Source organism: Cannabis sativa, chromosome X, assembly GCF_029168945.1.
Source record: "Cannabis sativa cultivar Pink pepper isolate KNU-18-1 chromosome X, ASM2916894v1, whole genome shotgun sequence".
NCBI classification, from domain to species: Eukaryota; Viridiplantae; Streptophyta; class Magnoliopsida; order Rosales; family Cannabaceae; genus Cannabis; species Cannabis sativa.
In genome coordinates this window covers 65300096-65315544 of record NC_083610.1, presented here as the reverse complement: position 1 = coordinate 65315544, position 15449 = coordinate 65300096, and the positions used below count along the sequence as shown (strand labels likewise).

At 34.1% G+C, this 15449-nt stretch overlaps 1 protein-coding gene across 1 annotated transcript; it reads right to left on the bottom strand.

The window, feature by feature from the left end:
- Window positions 1-12682: 12682 nt before the first annotated feature.
- On the bottom strand, window positions 12683-14006 carry LOC115713617 (LOB domain-containing protein 39). Its single transcript, XM_030642107.2, has 2 exons — window positions 13443-14006; window positions 12683-13350 (listed from the first exon to the last, which is right to left on the bottom strand). Exons 1-2 carry the CDS (start codon window positions 13624-13626, stop codon window positions 12908-12910), a joined length of 627 nt encoding a protein of 208 aa, XP_030497967.1. The 5' UTR covers window positions 13627-14006; the 3' UTR covers window positions 12683-12907.
- Between the last annotated feature and the right edge of the window lie 1443 nt (window positions 14007-15449).

Sequence of the window (15449 nt, the reverse complement as noted above, 5' to 3'; positions counted from 1 at the left end):
CGAAATTATTTTACCAGGATCTTAGATCTACTCACAAGTATGTTGTTTAAACACCCTAAATATGAACTTTCTAAACCGATAAAATAAACACATATAAAGTTAAGAAAACCTTACATTGATGCAGCAGAATTAATGTCTCCTTCCACTCAGATCTCTAACCCTTGTATCCTTTCTGTAGCAGAGTATAATCAAGATCTAAGCCCGAATGTCCTTCTTCTTTGAGTTTGATCCTTCACAGTCTTCCAATCTATGATTGAGTTACTGCTTGCTGTGTGTGGGCACTCACTCTTTCACTAGGGTCACGAAATTGATGAAGAGAAAAGAGAAGGATGATTTTGGCCAGGTATAGAAAGTAGGGAAGGCTCAGTTTTTCTGAAGAGAGAAATTTCTGTCACATAACTAATGATGTTATGAAAACTTGTATTTTGACTGAGCCATCACTTTCTATTTATAGGAAACTACTAGGTTTAGGTTAGGAATTATTTGGCATTAAAATAATGAAAATATTAATTTGAAATCCCACAAATAGTGGCCGGCCATGGTGTAGTTATGGACCCCACTTGATTTTACAGTTTTATCAAATTTTATTTCTATTTTCTCAAAAACGCCAATTTTCTAATTCTAACCTTTTAAATGCCAAAACTAATTATTTAATAATTAAAATAGATTATTAAATAATATTGTCATTTAATTTAATTATTAACTAGACATATAAAGTCCATTAATAAATAAATAAACCTAGAATCTCTTTTCTTTACAATTTCACCCCTGCTTAGTGAAAATTCATAAAATTAGACATAGTCTAACTTTAGAATTATAATTGATCAATCACGAATCAATTAATGAGTATTACAAGCAGAATGTTCTCAACTAGAATGGGGACCATGGATCTATATGCTGAGCTTCCAATAAGTGAACCAAATTTACCAAGTAAATTCCTACTTATTAATTCTTCGTTGAATCCACTCTTAGAACTTAGAATTACACTCTCAGACTTATATAGAGCATATTATATGTTCCACGATATCAATATGCCATCTCATTTAACCATTGTTATAATCTTATTGTGATTTAAAAGATCCTCTATATAGATGATCTACATCGAGATGGGATTTTTTTACCGTTCTCACCCCTCAATGTATTTTGCCCCTTAAAACACTTAGCTACCTGTAAATGGTGTTTAGTGACCTAATAATTAGTCAGTTAAACAAGAGCTCATCCATTTACTTCTATTTGCTAAGCTCGAAGGGAATCATCACTTGACTTCTATACACCAGTAGAAGCTATAGATTCCATATTTATGTTCAGCACTCCCACTCAATCATACGATCATGTTCCCAAAATATACGTATCACCCTGACCCAAAAGTAGGCTTAACTAATAAATCAAAGAACATGAATAGCACTCCTGAGTTGAGCCTAAGAATATCAGGATTTAGATTCTTTTAATCTTAAGATCAACTACTGATATTGACTTGGAAAGATATATATATAACGGTAAGTTTGTAATATCTTAACTTAGTTGCAATATCGGTCCAGTCCAATGTATACTCCATACATTCGAAACTAGTATACTTTACTAATGTCCTGGAAAGAACATAACACTTACTCCAAGTGTAAGTACACATCATCGCTAATTATCACATTAGTCTAAATCCAAAACACTAATGAAACAGGGACCAATTCTTTTGATTCATATGATCACAATCACATTCCACTGTGTTGACGATACTGTAATTGTGAATAAACATATGATCTGGATTTAACTGATTCTGTGTGTAAATGTAATAAACATATTAAACCATTAGCATGTAGAATTCATGTAAACATCAATCACTTCAAATTTCTTATATTGATAACTAATCAGATTGTAAAGAGTTTTATTTAGGGCATAAAACCCAACACTATATGTTAGTCAATAAGGGTGTGTTTAAAACTCTTAGACTACACCACATCAGATTTCGAGATTTGCCTTTGTGCTAGAAAATCTGCTGATAAGATAGTGATTACTCTGGGGGTGGAGTAGTGATTTTGGAGAAGTGTAAAAACCTATCTGAAGCCTCTTAGTCTACCAGAGAGAGACTGAATGTTAAAGTTGCAGGAAAGGTACTTATTCAGTCTAAGGAAAGTTCTATACAATTGTGGCACCATTCCAACCTGTTTAACTACTAGTGTTAATTTACTGATTAACCAAAAGTAGTTGCAAAAGGTATAGAATCCAGTATCCCAAGAGAGTAGACATATAGAGAGGAATTTCACATTATCAATGATTTTTTGATTAAGGAAGAGTAATGGTGGAGGAAAGGTTGTGGTTAATTAAACCTGTCAGATCCTATTACGAGGAGTTTACTACTACTACACTTGATTTGTGTAACACCCTAACTATCTTAGGCGTATTACGTGATTTTTAAACGTACTGTGCAGCTCGTTGCTAATCAACGAGGTTTATGGAAAAACGTGATTAATTAAAATTTTGCTTTTTCATTAAACTTATAAACCATTTTACAAAAAGTCTCGGGATCCCGATTTATAAAAAATATTTACAAACGTTTTTACTGTTCAACTTTTACATCAAAATAAAGTCGTCTAACGACAGTTACAAAATCTCAGCCCTGCTGTCCCGAGGATCGTACGCTCCAGGCCTAACCGCCCCGACATGTACAATCTCATAAGCTCGCTCACGGTCCATCAGCAACTGCCTTGCCTTTACCTACACATGAACATAAACTGTGAGTCGACAGACTCAGTAAGAAAAGCATACTAATATCATACATAAACTGACTGCCGTGTCCAACACGATACTGAGTCCCGCTACTGCCATGTCCAACATGGTACTGAGCACTACTGCCATGTCCAACATGGTACTGAGTTTTGAACGTTCAGGGGACGGTACTATTGACAAGTATCCTCCTGATCGGTCGAACCGGTCATACTTCGGCTGCTGGTCATACTCCAGCCTGTACCGACGGGATAGGTCAATAGCACTGAACCACCAACCAAGTGTCAGCCTGATCGGTCGAACCGGTCATACTCATTCTTGGTCATACTCCGGCACTGTACCGACGTGACAGGGTTGGGTGGTTCGAAGCCTAAATACATATCTAATGTAATCTAACAGGCTTCCTACATGCACGCTAAACATGTAAACTACATATGCATACTGTTATACTAATCTTACTCCGGATTCGATTTCGGGTGTGCGGTCAACTCGACCGGAACTGAAGCTGAACGGCGGATTACTGGCTCCTAAACCATAAAAATCACAACGCTATAAGTGACACGCTAAATCACTTCCCGGGGACTAAAACTTGAAACTAAAAGTTTCCCTATCGATAAAAAGCATGGCAATACCCCTAAAAACCCAAAAACGAGGAAAACTAGGGTTCTGAAAAATCCCCAACCGGAAGACCGAATGCCCAACCGGAATTCCGGTTCTGGAAAAATCTGAACCCCCATCCGGAATTCCGGATGCTCAACCGGAATTCCGGTTCCTCGCAGGCAGCCAACTAAAAATCACATATCTTGACCAATTCGAACCCAATTGATCCCAAACTTTCCAGACCTCCTCTATAGGTCCCAAATAACAATTCTAGAGCATCAAACCTACCCAGAAATCACACATGCAAAATTCACCATTGAAGCTCAAGCTTTGAGTTCCAAACTCAAGCTTGAGCAAAACCAACTAAACAAGCATGCAAACCAACTTAAATCAACTTAAACTAGCATAATATAACCTCTGAAAACAAACCACAACATCCAGCAATTCACAGAAACGAAACATCACATTTTCTTTCAAAATTCATAACTTTTCACAAAGAAACTAAAAGCTTTGAACACCCTATCTAGCATGCTTCAAACAACTCAATTATTCATCACATAACCATGCTTTGAATCACACAAATTAACCTCAAAACACAGCAGCCAAAATCAACTAAAATCATGCATGCATTCATCACTTTTCATCATTTTTTTCAAGGAATTTAAAGAGAAAGGAACTAGAAAACACATACCACAACAAGAGATCACTAAAGCTTGCAAACTAGGGCTTGAATCACCAAAGAAAACCAGCCCTTTTGAACCCCCAAGCTCAGCCGAAAGAGAGGAAAAGAGAGAGAGAGAGAGAGTTTTTCTTTTGAAACTTTCAATTTTTGACTAAGTGTTGGAAAAGAAAGGAAAAAGGATTTTTTCAAGCATATATTAACATTTTATTAAATCCATTTCAGCCAAAAGATTATTTAAAAATAAACATTTAATTCATTTATTAAATCATATAAAACAAATCACTAATGGGGCAAAAAGACCATTTTGCCCCTCCACCAAAAAATCACTAAAATTCATACTAAAGGGGTATTTTTGGGACATTCTAAATTCCCGGCCATTCCCGACATTCCCAATGTCTAAAACCCGTCCCCAAAATACTAACATACTAAGTTGTGATTTCTACTGAGCCAAACGCCGCGTTCCAAAATACCGGACACCGGAAATACGAAATATAAAAACTGCTGATGACATAATTATGCATATCTGAATTCCATAAATAACAATGATAAATTATTTAAATAGCTATAAATAATTTCCTGATTAACATAAATAACTGCTAATTTCCAAATTAACTAAGCGGGCTTTACAATTTGTATATCAAGGTGTTGAGATTATTTGAAATGCACATTTTGTTTTATATTAGTGCAAGTGGGAGTTTGTTGGGTTTTATGCCCTAAATAAAACTCTATTCAATATAATCAGATTTACTTATTAATAAAGATCAGAAATAACATTTAATGTTGCATGGGTCACATGATTTATTTCATGATTATTTACATAATGTATGAATTCTATTTAAGTCCAGAACATATCAATTTGTTAATGATTATAGTGTTGTCAACACAGTGGAATATAATCTTAATTATATGTTCGAAAGTTTATTCCCTGATTTGTCAGTTCACTGGATTTAGACTGACATGATAATCAGCGATAGGTATTCTTACACCTTGGATAAGTGTTATGTCCTTTCCAGGACATTGGCAAAGTTTACCAGTATCGGATGTATGGAGTATACATCGAAAGGGACCGATATTGAACTATGATTAGATATATTAAAATTTACCGTAATATATATTCAATTCAATATCACCTGTTGATCCTAGATCAAATGATCTTAATCCTGATATGGTTAGGTTCAATCTCAAGAGTATTATACATGTTCTTGGATTTGTTAGTTAAGCCTACTTTTGGGTTAGGGTGATATGAACATTTTGGGAACATGATAGTATAATTGAGTGGGAGCGCTAACATAAATATGGAATCTATAACTTCTATAGGAATTTAGAAGTGTAACGATGATATCCTTCGAGCTTGGGTAAACAGAGATAAATGGTGGAGATCTCATTTCACTTCGCTGAAATATCATTTATACGGAGCGAAGTTTTTTAAGGATAAAATACATTGAAGGTGTAACGGTAACTTAGTGCCTTTTCAATGTAGATCATCTATTAGAGGGTCATTGATCAAATTAGGATTATAACAATGGATAACTGATGACGTATCTATATCGTTGAACATATAGAGCGTTCTATATACTGAGAGTGCAATTCTAAGTTCTATGCGTGGATTCAACGAAGAATTAATAAGTCAGTGAATTTAAGATATAAATTCTTGATCTGCTTATTGGAAGCTCGGTTATATAGACCCATGGTCTCCATACTAGTTGAGACCATACTGCTTGTAAGACTCAGTTAATTGATTTTGATTAATCAATTATATTTTTAAAGTTAGACTATGTCTACTTTGTGAATTTTCACTAAGCAAGGGCGAAATTGTAAAGAAAAGAGATTCTAGGTTTATTTATTAATTAAGAGACTTTATATGTCTAATTAATAAATATATTAAATGACAATATAATTTAATAATTAATTTTAGTTATTAAATAATTAGAATTGGCATTTAAATAGTTGAATTTGAAAATTGGCGTTTTTGAGAAAATGAGATGCAGAAATGATAAAATAGCAAAATTGCATAAGTGAGGCCCATTATCCAAAGCCTATGGCCGGCCACTATTGTAGGCTTTTATCATTTATTTTTTCATTATTTTAATGCCAAATAATTCTAACTTAAACCTAGGTGGTTACCTATAAATAGATAGTGATGGCTCTCATTCATACTTAACTCTGTCAGATGAAAGTTGAGCCTCCTATTCTATACATAGCCGCCACTTCCCTTCTCTCTTCTTTTCCTCTTCAATTTCGAATCCTTGAGTGAATGAGTGAGTGCCCACACACATCAAGTGGTATCTCAATCATAGTGTGTAAGACTGTGGAAAATCAACCAACAAGAACGAGATTCAGCATCAAAGGAAGGAGAGAAAGAGATCCAGGTTCAAATCTTGGTGATGCTCTGCTACAGAAAGGAATCAAGGGCTAGAGATCTGAACGGAAGGAGTCATTATATTCCGCTGCACCCAATGTAAGGTTTTCTTAAACTCTTATGTGTTTATTTCATTGTTTTAGAATTCATATTAGGATGTTAATAAAACATACTTGTTAGTAAATCTAGATCCTGGTAAAATATATCCAACAAGAGATTCTAGGTTTATTTATTAATTAAGAGACTTTATATGTCTAATTAATAAATATATTAAATGATAATATTATTTAATAATTAATTTTTAGTTATTAAATAATTAGAATTGGTATTTAAATGGTTGAATTTGAAAATTGGCGTTTTTGAGAAAATGAGATGCAGAAATGATAAAACAGCAAAATTGCATAAGTGAGGCCCATTATCCAAGGCCCATGGCCGGCCACACTTATAGGGTTTTATCATTTATTTTTTTCATTATTTTAATGCCAAATAATTCTAACTTAAACCTAGGTGGTTACCTATAAATAGATAGTGATGGCTCTCGTTCACACTTAATTCTGTCAGATGAAAACTGAGCCTCCTATTCTTTTCTCTAGGCCGAACCACTTCTCTCTTCTCTTCTTCTCTAAATTTTAAAATCCTTGAGTGAATGAGTAGTGCCAACACACATCAAGTGGTATCTCAATCATAGTGTGTAAGACTGTGGAAAATCAACCAACAAGAAGGAGATTCAGCATCAAAGGAAGGAGAGAAAGAGATCCAGGTTCAGATATTGATAATGCTCTGTTACAGAAAGGAATCAAGGGCTAGATATCTGAACGGAAGGAGTCATTATAGTCCGCTGCACCCAATGTAAGGTTTCCTAAACTTTATATGTGTTTATTTCATTGTTTTAGAATTCATATTAGGATGTTAATGAAACATACTTGTTAGTAAATCTAGATCCTGGTAAAATATATCCAACAATACCATCAATAGAAATCTGACCTATCACAGTAGAAGGACCAACATCAACCTTTGCCTGTGTTAAAGTAAATACCCGAGAAGGAACCAGAGTATCATCTTTCTTTTTTCCGATATCTGCAATTGTGGACAATATCTTTTTAGATGGCCTACTACCCCACACTGGAAGCAGGCTCGAGATTGACATTTGCCTTGATGGCGTCTCTTGCACCTCGGGCATTCTGGATAGGTTCTCCCATTTTCGTTTCCACCTTGTCAAAAACCCTAATTACCTTGGAATTTCTTATTAGGACCCGTAGCTAGTGGGTCATTAGCGATATGCTCTTCCAACCCCCGAATGAACTTGGCCTTCATAACAGCCTCAGTGGCCACTTCATCAGAGGCAAACTTTGCCAACTGGTCAAATTTGGTGGCATACTCAATCACCGTAATACTGCCCTAAGTTAGTCGTATGAACTCTTCTGCCTTAGCAGTGTAGATGGATTCATTGTAATAATTTTTGTAAAACAAGGTCCGAAAGGTATCCCAGGTCATGTTATTTAGATCATGACCCTGAGACACGATTTTTCACCAAATACGGGCATCTTCTCACAGCATGAAGATATCACATCCAACCCGATTGTTATCCTCAACACGCATAAAGTCAAAGATGGATGTTATCATGCTCATCCATTGCTCCACCTTAACTGGATTAGCACCACCTTCAAACACTAGCAGATTTCGCTTCCTGAACCGCTCATACAACAGCTCTAGATGATTTTCCATATCCTGTGGCACTACCAAAGGTGTCGGAGGATTAAGATTGGGATTGGGAGCAGGCCGAGCTTGCTACTACTCTCTGCTCTATGATCTGATCACTTTGCTATTGGATGGTCTCTTGCATCGCAACATACATTTGTTCCTAGTTTTATGGTAGTGGAGGATTCACACCCTCACTACCAGCCCCGAGCCCGGAAAGCTCGCGGTTAACCCTACCAAATCACCTTGGGTGATAATCTAATACACATGCAACCATAACTTTCCAACATTTTAGAATCTTCCAAACCAAAACCAATGTTAATAAGCATTTCCATACATACATATACATAGTAGCTATTATCCTATAACCTATCATGTTGTTCTAATAACTCATACATTTCTAGTAAGCAGATAATTCAAGCAATTAACAAATAATCTAAGAATCAACTAACAATTAACACTTACTATACCATGAGTCGAATGAGTCTTCACAGCCAATGTACATATCTGACCAGTCTTCAAGATCTTTAAACCTTGGTTGTTCTGATACCATATTGTAACGTCCTGAATCGTAAGGGCACCACGTGTGTGCTTTTATTAATAAGTTTATAATAATAAACTAACAGTTTAAGAAAAGTATAGTTTAATAAAAACTCTTAGTAAAATTATTTAAATCATAACTTAACTTTCAATTCAAAATACCACTGGATTCGAGGATCCCCTTAATTATAATTTTTTTTTTTTACAAAATGCTACAAAATAGCTTATTACAAAATGTTGTCACATTTTCAAAATATAACAAAAGAAGGATCCTATCCATTGAAAGACAAAACATGGCGGTTGATATGTACATTGTCGGGAGATCTCTGATTCATGGCTGGTCCAGTTTTTCCTTCCCTTTACATGCACCACAGAGCACCCGTGAGTCATAAAACTCAGCAAGAAAAGCAAGTAAAACACAAATATTACATAAAGCATAGTATTTAAACAATGTACAACTTACAAGGCAATATATAGAATAAGCAATTATTCAAAGTGTAGTTAAATAATAATGATTAATTTATTTGCCTTATAAGACAGACTAACCTCGATGCTTTATAAAGCATCCATACCCCTCATTACCAATGAGTTTCTTATGTCACTATCGTTGCTTAATTAAGCAACTGATAAGTATGAAATCTATCAGCAGAAAAGAGAGTAATAACTCATTCTTAACAATGGTAATTACTGTATTTTTTACTCGATCATAATCAAGACACAAACGATAATAATCGTATCTTATTTGATATGGTAAGCAGTGCAATTGACTTTTCTTACCTCAAATCCAAAATCAAGTGTGCGGGCCGACTTGACTGGAATAATGCTCGATGATCTCAGATCCTATGTCATGACAACGAAAGCTTGATAAATAACTTAACTAAATCCTAAAATAGGCCCTAAACTCAAAATCGAACAAACCCTAATCAATACTAGCTTAGAAATAGCTTAAACATCGATAAAATACCTAAAACTAAGTTCTAGAGAAACACGCCTAACAGATAACCGGTTTTAGAAAATAGGGTTTCCCCACTGGTCAACTGATTGACCAGTTCCAAGTGCCCTGTAAAATCGGTTAACCAGTTTCTACTGCAGAAAAGGGTAACCCTTGGTTTTGCATCAAAACCAAACCAAAACACCTCCTAACCTATTGAAACTTTCTAGAACATTGCAATACTATAAAATCAACATAATCAAGCATTCAAAACCCAAAATTACACTAAAAATGCAAATCCACCATAGTTGAGTGAGATTAGAATTCTTGAACTCGACCCAATCAAATCAAAACATAACAACCATAGAAACATCAAATTCATACTTAAACAACCTTCAATTAAACTTAAAAATCATGCTCTAAACTCAATTAATCCTACAGCCCCAAATTTAAGCAAAATCCCAAAGAAACTCAACTTAAACCCTAGAAATCAAGAAGAATAGGTAGAGGACTTACCTCAAAGCTTGAAGAGCTCCTAGACTTGATTAATTCAGCTAAGAATAGGTTTAATTGTGAAGAAGTTTACTTTGATTCTTGCTGGTTCTTAGGGCTTTGAAAGGGAAGAAGAGAGAGAGAGAGAGAGAGAGAGAGAGAGAGAGAGAGAGAGAGAGAGAGAGAGAGAGAGAGAGAGAGAGAGAGAGAGAGAGAGAGAGAGAGAGAGAGAGAGTAGTGCTATGTAATCTTCTTAATTTTTTATTTATCCTCAATTACCTAAATCTATTAATAAAAAATAATAATAAAAAAATCTAATAATAATCCTTTATTCAACCTAGAAAAATCATAAAGGACAAAATAATTTGAAACCTAATTAAATGACTATTTTACCCTTCTAATAAATACTTTAGTTAATTTATAACCTAAGGGTATTTTGGTTATTACTAGCTACCCCGATTAAACCGAAAACTCATTATTCTAAACTAGTCTGGTATAATTCTAATATATTTCATTCTATTGCCATCCTAACATCTTTGATCATTTTATCAAGTTTCCACTGTCGCCGAACTCGAAATTATTTTATTTTAAAAATGGTATATAAAATATCCACATGTTCCGATAAAATTTTTGTAATTAATAAATTACGCTTAATTATTCATTTTCTCAAAAATTACTAATTAATTCATAATTGGCTTAAGTAAGATTATAATCGTACCTTAATATTCATATAATTACATATTGAATAAAGTATGTCCAATTTAACATAATCATAATTTTCAAGATATTACATTAAAACTCACTGTAGTGCGCCTAAACTAGTAAGGTGTTACAATTTTACAGAATCATATAAAAAGTAATTACAATTATTAAAATTTAAATATTTACTTATAAAATATCAAATTTTTATATCACATTGTATAAATTAATTAATATAGTTTAGTTTTACATTTTTAATAGTTTTAATTATAAAATTATAATATTCAATATTATATTTAAGTTTTATTATTATTTTAACTTATTTATAATTGACAAATACATATATTATTATTAATAATAAATTATAGGGTTTTTAATGTTTCGTTTCATATTTTTTTTGGGCTTGTCACATGTCGTGCCTTTCGAGCTAATTTATTCATGCTTATGGTCGTACCTTTTGTGCTTCTCGTGCAATGTCATGCCAATTTATAGCACGTGTCGTGTCGTGTCGTCTCCAAACATATTTTTTTATGTCTGGTCGTGGTTGTGCTTTTCAGGCTCGTACTAATTTTGTGTCATGTTAAAAAATCCGACCTGTATTTACAACACTAGCTCTCGATATGGTAAATCCCTAAATGACCTCTAGTGCCTTCCTCTCAAAAAATGTAAGTAATATATGGTGACCTAGCATGTGGAAGATAGACGCGGCGAAGAGTATGAGTATTGAGTCCTTGTCCTTTTCCAAGTTAACTTTATGTCAACAAAGGAAGTAAGAAAGAAAAAATTAGTAGTGATGCCGTGGAACCCACTTCCAATCGAGGGGGCTCTATCCTAGTTCTAATAGGGGAAGCTGATGTGCACCGCACTACATACATATTATTTTTTTTCATCTTTTTTGCAAAATTCTACTTTTAATATTGTTGTTGTTGTTTGATTATAACATTAACATCGGTCGTCAAATACTGAAATAAAAAATAAATAAAAGAAAAATAAAAGGAAAAAGGTTGATGTAACTACAGGGTACATATCTCAGATAATAAAGATTGAGGGGCCCATTAGTAATCGCACCTTCTTTCATACTATCAATCTCAACAATTTGGCTGCAGCTTGGTTGCCACGGGACAATATGAGTCAAATATTTAGCTGACCCCATGTGATCATCATTCCCCTTTGTTTTGTTTTTGGAATTTGGTTCGATCCACCACCTGCTAGCTAACCTAATCCCCACTTTGCCAAGAACGTTACCCCTTGACTACATGTGGCTTTATCAAATGTTTTGTGTGTGTATGGTTGTGATTTCCTAATGTACGATAGATTTTCAGTCTATGTTATAACATAATTGAATTATAAAGGAAGGATATGATCTGATTTACATTAACAAAATGAGATTTTGTAGGGATAATTATAAAATTAATATATATTGATGTAATATAATATGTATACAAAGAATAGAAAGGACAAATGAAATAATACGCTCAAGTCAGATCAACTTGAGAAGGGAATATTTTTTATTAATATTATTGTTTTTTTTTTTTAAAAAGAAAGTCTTATTTCATTGATGTTGTTCCCGCTATCTAAACATAAATATTGTGGCAATTTGGATAGAATTGTGAAATAAAGTTTGCATATATGCGAAAGAAAAAACCAAGTCATATCACATGTGTGAATATACTGTTTGCCACAACAAGAACCTTATTATATAAAAATCTTAACCATAAATTAAATTGATCCCTATTTATTATGTATTACGCCAAGTCCAAAAGACATTAACAACCAACATTCTAATTGGCCAATTAATGAACCTTAGCCCCATCAAACGAAAACTTTTTACAAAATGCCAACACAGAACCACGTCAGTCTATTTTTTATTTCATTGGCTAAAAGCTAACTAAAAGTTATTGTTTTTAGTTTTTGTTTTCTTATGGAACCATAATAAGATAATAAATAAGTGCAAAAAGAAACGGAAGAAATTAAACATATAATAAAAAGAAAAAAGGGAAAAGGGAAATGTCGCTGGAGGATTAAAAATCCCGGCAAGAGAAGGTTCTTCTTCTCTGGTTATCTGTTAAGTTAAGCCATACATTAACTCCTTATTCACTTAGGCGTAATGAAGTTCTTCTTCAACTGAGCACTTCTAATTATCATATTCTAATATCTCAACCAAAATTCTCTATATAAATATAAATATTCATACAAAGAGATTTAAGAGCTTCTGTTCCTTGCGATCACGAATTCCGAAGCTCTTGGTCATTACCGATTCTTCCGAGCTACGTGAAATTGAGTCTCGCCGAATAAGCTTCTCCGTCGACATCGGGAAGATACCACTACTTCCTCTGGCTCCGGAGTAGTACAGCTCCTGCCTCGGATCGTAAATTGACGGCAGCGATGGAAAGTAATGGTAGGAACTCGACGGCCAGGATGATGTGTCCGCTGCCACCGCCAGCATATCGGAAGATTCTTCGAGTTTCTGCATCAAAACCCCTTGCATAGGTCGCAAAACGCCTCCGCACAGAACCGTCTCCACCGCCGCTTGACACACGTGCCAGTTCCCGCTCGATAGAAGCCCCACTGCTCCGTTCACCGGATTCACCGTGCGCCCACACGCCTCGAACAGCAACGATTGGAACAACGCTATAAATATATATATAGGTCGATACAAACAATAAGTATAAAACTATAAAAGTAAATATTTTTTAACAAAAAAAAAGGGAAAGCTTATATACCAGGACGGTGGTGGTCGGGAACGGCGGAGATGAAGGACATGAGGTCACTACGGCCGAAAAACTTGGCAAGGAACAAGGTGGCGTTGCCTTGGGCTTCGGGGGATTCGATCCAGTGTAGGCAAGACCTCAGTACACACGACTCACCGCACCCCTTCCGGAGGACTCGGCAACCATTGCAGCTCATGCTTATAAATATATTATTATATAGTTTTTAAATCAATATGCTATTAAGAAAGAAAATAAGAAAGAAGATAATAATGATATGATGGTGGTGATGAAAATATTAAATCTTTGATCGATTGATTTCTTGAAACGAAAGCAAAGGTATGATCTGGGAAAGTGTGTGTGAGAGAGGGAGACTGGAGAGGTGGGTGAGTGAGGTGTTGTTAGTTTCTCAAGAAAGCTAACAGTTCAGCTCACTTGTTTGTGTGGGTTTGGAAACTTCAAATATAGAAAGGCATTTGAGTAAAGGAAGCCATGGGAATTGGGGTTAAGTTAAGATGAGAGTAATGAGTTTTAGAACTAACAAAAAAAAACATAAAAAGGCCAAACCATGGTTGAGTTTGCTTTATACTTTTTATTTTTGGTTTATTTTATTTAAATATAAGAAAAAGAGAGAGAGAAGGAAATGGTTTCTACGGTGGACCTTTTGTTTGTGGTGAGAAATGTGGGTCCCATGATGGGGCTGTCTCAGGAGGAATATCTTCCAAACTCTGGGCGAGAGCGGCTCCGTGTTTCCGCGACTCGCTTGTTCGCTCCAGCCCCGTAATCTTATCATTGGCCGTTCGATCATCTTTCTTTATTGATCTTTTGCCGTTGGATCTCTCACTCCCCCGTACTCTTACCATTTAATAACATTACTTTTTTCCTTGAAGAACTCAGGCTGTATTTTTAGAAGTCCCACTTTCACAGACTACAGAGTACAGAGTACAGACAGACATCTTATAATTTTTTTTTAGAATAATTGGACACTTCTACCGACCGCTTAAATATACCTTCTTTAAAATTTTGCTTCTCCATAATAGAAAATTTATTTGCACCAAATAATTAACTTAATTAAATTATTTTTCAAAATTACTTTTAATATTCTTTTTGAAACTTCTTTGTAGCATTTTTTTTTTAAATTGTTAACTTAAGATTTAGTCAAGCGAGAGTAGAGTTGTATTTATGACTGATATCATCATGTGTACACAATAAGAACAAGTAAATAAAACGAGACAATATTTTATAGAACTTCGGCCCCTTAGATAGCGAGTAATGACCTACTATAATATCTCGATAAGACTAATAATAAATAATTAAAGATTGTATATATTGTAGGCTAATCGAGTAATAAGTGTGATTATGATACTACTATCATCTACTTCAGCATAAATTTTAATTTTGTTCCAAATGGATAAATAAGCATAATTTATTAATTACAGAAGTTTATATAGCATTATGAATATAACATGACTTATTTGTGGAATAATAATATTTTTCAGGTTTGGCGACTTTGAAAACTCGATCTGGGATCAAAAATATCATAACAGGTTTAATTAATGGATTTTATAGGAATATTATGATAAGTTGATAGTGTAAGTATTGAGATAATTAAAATAGCAGTAGAGATTTCTTAATGGTTAAGGAATAATAAGATAACCATTAATAATAAAGTTTATATTAATATATTAATATTTTATTAATATATATTATTATTATAGGTGTCGTTTGGTAACACTTTTATTTTTTAATTTTTTAATCACAAAATGAAAGTAAAATTTTTGTTTATAAAAATTTTATTTTTGAAAAATAAAAATGTGTTCTGTAACCACTTTTATTTTTCAATTTTAAAAACAAAAAACAAAAGTATGTTCTGTAAAGTTTATTTTTATTTTTTTATTTTATTTAAATTAGATCTAGGTCCGGGGTCAGATTTGGGTTCGGGTCAGAAGTCAGGTTTAGTGCTAAGGTCGTGGGGAGGATTTGGGTCTAGGTCTAGTCGGAGTCCAAAATATCGATTAAAAA